Here is a 4896-nt window from a genome sequence, read left to right on the forward strand (position 1 = left end):
CATGGGGGTACAGAGTGTGAGTGGTTCAAGGAAAAGACGTCACCTCTGCATTGAATGCGCCCACAAACGTCCTAGCCATATTGATGGGAAAAGACTCCTGAACAGTGTGGCTTCGGTTATTGCAACTAACAGAAAGTAGGGGGAGGCGGCTGATGGGACAGGTACTCGAATAGGTACCTACCTGATCAACAGATGGAGGGTCAGGATCAACCGAGAAGGGTTATATAATGTAAAGGCTTATGCGCCAAAAAGGGGGGGGGGGGGCGAAAACCAGGGTACCCAAAAAAGGGAGAGGAAGAATAAGAACATGAAACTTCATGGACAAGATCCACGGACAACCTTAGCTCGTCTCTGCGCGTCCACCATGAGTATCATGACTAACTATCGTTCAGTGACCAAGGCCTAGCCTTTCAAACCTACGCTCTACAAATTATATTGTTTGGGCCCTTAACATGCGAACCCAACATTATTTTGGGTCGTTACAAATTGAGTCCTTACAATTGGCGCCGTCTATGGGAAAGGCTTGTGCGTTGGCACAGGCGGTGGATCGAGAAAGTCCCTCCATCACTTCCAGCAGCCCGTTGTGGTGCCCTAACATAAAGTTCCACTAGGGGCTACGCTTCGAAGCGTCAGTAGCGCGGATGGTTCTAAGGGCTTCCAACGTCAGATCAACGTCCCACACTTTGGCCGAGGGGCTAATTCCCCCAAACTTAAAGAAAATTCTAAGTTTTGGACAGAACCAAGGTATTGCATGGTCCTCGGACTCAAACCTATAGGGAGACCAACTACTTAAAGAAAATTCTAAGTTTTGGACAGAACCAAGGTATTGCATGGTCCTCGAACTCAAACCTATGGGGAAACCAACTACTTAAAGAAAATTATGGGATTTAGACAGAACCAAGGTATTGCATGGTCCTCGGACTCAAACCTATGGGGAAACCAACTACTTAAAGAAAATTCTAAGTTTTGGACAGAACCATGGTATTGCATGGTCCTCGGACTCAAACCTATGGGAAAACTAACTACTTAAAGAAAATTCTAAGTTTTGGACAGAACCAAGGTATTGCATGGTCCTTGGACTTAGACCTATGGGGAAACCGACTACTTAAAGAAAATTCTAAGTTTTGGATAGAACCAAGGTATTGTATGGTCCTCGGACTTAAACCTATGGGGAAACCAATTACTTAAAGGAAATCTAAGTATCAGGCTCGGCCTAACAGCACACTCGGCACCTCGGGTGATACCTTTGGCTCCCTAGAAATGCATCTAGACACAAGTTCGACGTCCCATGGGCATGGGTAAGTTGGAATTCCGGGATGTAGTCCCAAATAAATCATATGCATAGACATTCATACATGCTAAAATAACTAGTTCAAAAACCATGAGGTTCGCAACAACAGTAAATATCGGCAAGGATAACCAACATGTAATTTAAAGGAAAAAGGAGGAAAAGAATTTCACATATGTAGTCAAGGAGTTCAACTATGAGCAAACTGTAAAGTTTTCAAAACAAAAGGGAAACTAGTTAATAATTAAACTAGAAACAAATACAAAGGTCGGCCAGGACTTCTACTTCTTCAATTTTGTTTTGGCCGCATCCTGGGAAGGCTGAGCAGGACTAGCTTCGGGGCCCTGGGAGACATCCCCTTCTTGGGAAGGCTGAGCAGGGTCAGTTTCGATGCTCTTAGGGACATTAGTAAGGGGAATGGCCTGTAGGGGCTGAACAAAGATGGCAGACTCCTCGGCACCAGAGATCTGAGCATTGATCGTAGGCTCGGCACCCTCTTTAGGCATCTCAGGATTCAGACCTCTAGATGCTTCTGCCGCACCATGAGGCTCTCCTCCTTCAGTCGACTCACCAAGAGGGACGATGATCTGAGCAACTTCTGACTGAGCAGCCCCTGCCTCGTGTGGATCGCTCATAGCCTCGGAGCTGGCGAAGGCGGTCTCACGGATGGCTGAGGGATAAAATATGCTCTCCGCCTTCCACAAGTCGGACGAAGCTTCTACCCCAGCTCATTTGAGGGCCTCTTCCCAAACCTGGGAGCAGTATAGCCTGCATACGCTGAGAATTTGAGCTTTAAGGGAGGCCTGGGTTTCAGTCACCCCCACCTCGTAACCCTCCTCCTCGGCCTTGTCCCTGGCCACTTCGGCCTCAGTTCTGGCAAACTCAGCCTGCTGCTTGGCCCTCACGGCTTCGTCCTTGGCAAATTCTGCCAAGCCCTTAGCATTATTTTCCTCGATCAGTTGCTTTTTCAAATCGCTGATCTGCTCCTTAGCAATCTGCAATTGATCATCGGCGGCGAGTAGGCGCTTTGTCTGTTCCTCGACTTGCTTTTGGGCACCAGTCAAACCTGCCGCGGCACTATCCCTGCTCGAGCAACCTTTTTTAATTCCTATCTAGCCTTCGTGAGGTCAGTCTCGGAAGCTTTGAGGGTTCGCGCAGCATCTATGCGTTTGGTGCGTTCAACCTCGGCAGCCTTACTCTGCCCCTTAACTTCTTCCTCCATCCTGTAGGTGGCCTGGATAGCCTGCCAATTGAGACAAGTATATTGTGAATAAAAATCTGGGATTAAGAATTGATAGAGCCTTAGGTTTCAAGAGTCTTACTATACCCAGGTACCTCTTCGCGCTAAGGAAAACCCCTGCATCCTCATATTCTTCAACTCCTCCATATCAGTAGGAAGCGGCATGGTCCTCCCTAACGCGTCGGCTACATAACCGCCATCGCCGTCTCCAAGGTCCCTCATGGACGCGTTCTCCAACAATGACTCCTCGTGGAGCATTGGGGCGGGAAGCCAAGCACTCGACGCGGATTGGGCTTCGATCCCTTTCCCTTTTCTTTGGGCGGATTGGGTTTCGATCCCTTTCCCCTTACTTTGGTGCCCAATTTTTAACTGTTTTTGAGCTCGCTGGGCTTCATCCCTCTCCTGAGAGGATTGGGATTTTCCCCCAACCATGGGTTCCTTCCCCTTGGGACTCCTCTTTCTCTTTGAGTCAGCGGGCTCCGGCCGAGGAGGCAGAGCTGATTGAGGAGTAAGAAGTTTGGGGCGGGGAGATTGTGGCTGCGACTTAGTAGAGGAGGACCTAGTCTGGACAGGCTGGGGCTGAGGTGGTGGAAATGGAGCATTGGATTGCGGTTTTCCCTGTGCACCCTTCCCCGACTGACCCTCGATGAGGTCGAACAAGCTGGTTGGGGGCTTTCTCTTAAGACCCATCTCGGCTCGGGAGGATATTTCCACTGACAACAGTTCCGTTTCGGACAAGTCTGGGTCACCTAGATCACCAGAAGGATCCTCGGATGGGTCGGTTTGGTCAAATGCCCCAAAACCCTCATCGGACAGACCCAAATTCACTTCGTCCTCCGCTGCCTAATGAGACGACGAAGAGCCCACCAATGGGATGCCTTTTGGGATAGGAGATCCTTCGGAGATCAAAAACCCTTGTTCGACTACGGTAATTTTTAGAAGCCGAGGACGGTTAGCGCTGATCACGTGCTTTGAGTCGGCAAATGACTTCTGAAGGGGAGCGTACCCTCAGATTTTGTGAGTGGCTCTGACTTAACCATCCTCTTCATTTACAAAAACTGCCGCTTGAAGAACAGTTTCCAAATCAACCCGATTAACCAGATGAAAGTGTCGGTGAAAGGTGTTTGGATCTGCAAAAAGAAGCATGTACATGGTTAGTAACCGAACCACACCAAATTAAAATGGCGCAAAGGATTGACACCCGTTTGCTCTCTATACCGCACCTGGTTCTCCCTCCACTATCGGGCATGGAAGGCCATCATGCCATTCCCCGGATACGATAAGAAAGTCCTTGTTCAACCCCTTGTTGGAGTCGGGGAGGCACTGGATTAGCCGAACCCTATCGTCTCTTGTCTTCATGTAGTAGGATTTGCCCTTCAAATTTTGGAGATTGTAGCACCAATTTACGTCATGATAGGTTAGTCTTAGCCCAATTTTTTCGTTTAAGGCATCTACACAACCCAGAATCCTAAACATATTGGCTGCGCACTGGGTGGGAGCTAATCGGAAATGCCTAAGGTAACTCTTCATTACCAGCCTCATGGGGATTCTCATACCCTCCCTTTATGAAGGCGAGAATGGGAATTACCACCTTGCCCGTCCTTTTCAGAAGATGCCACTCCCCCATCTTACAGTGCCTCAAACTTACGTTGGGGGAAATCCTATAATCGGCGATGAACTTTTCCATCGCCTCCTCAGTATCAACCAATTCTCTCAATTTAACCATCTCTAAGAGCTACTAAACAAACTCAGTGGATGACGGGAGAAGGAGAGGAACAAGAGAAAAATAAACCCAGAAAAGAAAAAGCATGAGTTAGTGAAGGCAGAGAACTTACAGAAATGAGGAAGGGAACCTCGGACAAGCTTTTTGTGCTGGAGATAGACTTGAATTTGGATGAAAGTTTGGATGAACCCAGGATATATGCGCTAGAACTCTTAAGTGCAAAAGTGAAGAGACAAATCGGTTCCAACAATCATTTATACCTCCCATCAAAAGTAACTGCACGAATTTTCTCGTCCATAAAGGCAAGGAAATCTCCACCGTTAGATCACCATCGTGCTGTTGAACTTGGGGAGCACAGAGCCGCCCGCATTTAATGAAGACACGTTTCACCTTCCAAAGGCTCTAAGAACGTGTCTCGGGCATACGAAGAGTCTCAGGAACCGATAGGTGACAAGGATTGACAAGCTTTAACAGAGGCCTGATGTCATCAAAACCCTCCTATCCGTCAAAGGATTCGGACAGCAGAATTTTGAGGGGCTATTGTGGGGCCAGAGAATTTATGACCCGGCCCACTTTCCATTAGGACACAAGGCCCGCGCCGAGGATAGTAGTTGCCGAGGACAAGTAGTGAAAGACCAAATAGCC

The 4896-nt window shown here is 48.2% G+C and overlaps 1 protein-coding gene across 1 annotated transcript; it reads right to left on the reverse strand.

Moving 5' to 3' along the window:
* Positions 1 to 2016: 2016 nt before the first annotated feature.
* On the reverse strand, positions 2017 to 4254 carry LOC126722325 (dynactin, 150 kDa isoform-like). The gene is made up of 5 exons (XM_050425478.1): positions 4062 to 4254; positions 3582 to 3658; positions 2616 to 3371; positions 2406 to 2531; positions 2017 to 2334 (listed from the first exon to the last, which is right to left on the reverse strand). The coding sequence occupies exons 1-5, from the start codon at positions 4252 to 4254 to the stop codon at positions 2017 to 2019; spliced, it is 1470 nt and encodes a 489-aa protein (XP_050281435.1).
* Between the last annotated feature and the right edge of the window lie 642 nt (positions 4255 to 4896).

Source organism: Quercus robur, chromosome 4 (genome assembly GCF_932294415.1).
Source record: "Quercus robur chromosome 4, dhQueRobu3.1, whole genome shotgun sequence".
Classification (NCBI taxonomy): Eukaryota; Viridiplantae; Streptophyta; class Magnoliopsida; order Fagales; family Fagaceae; genus Quercus; species Quercus robur.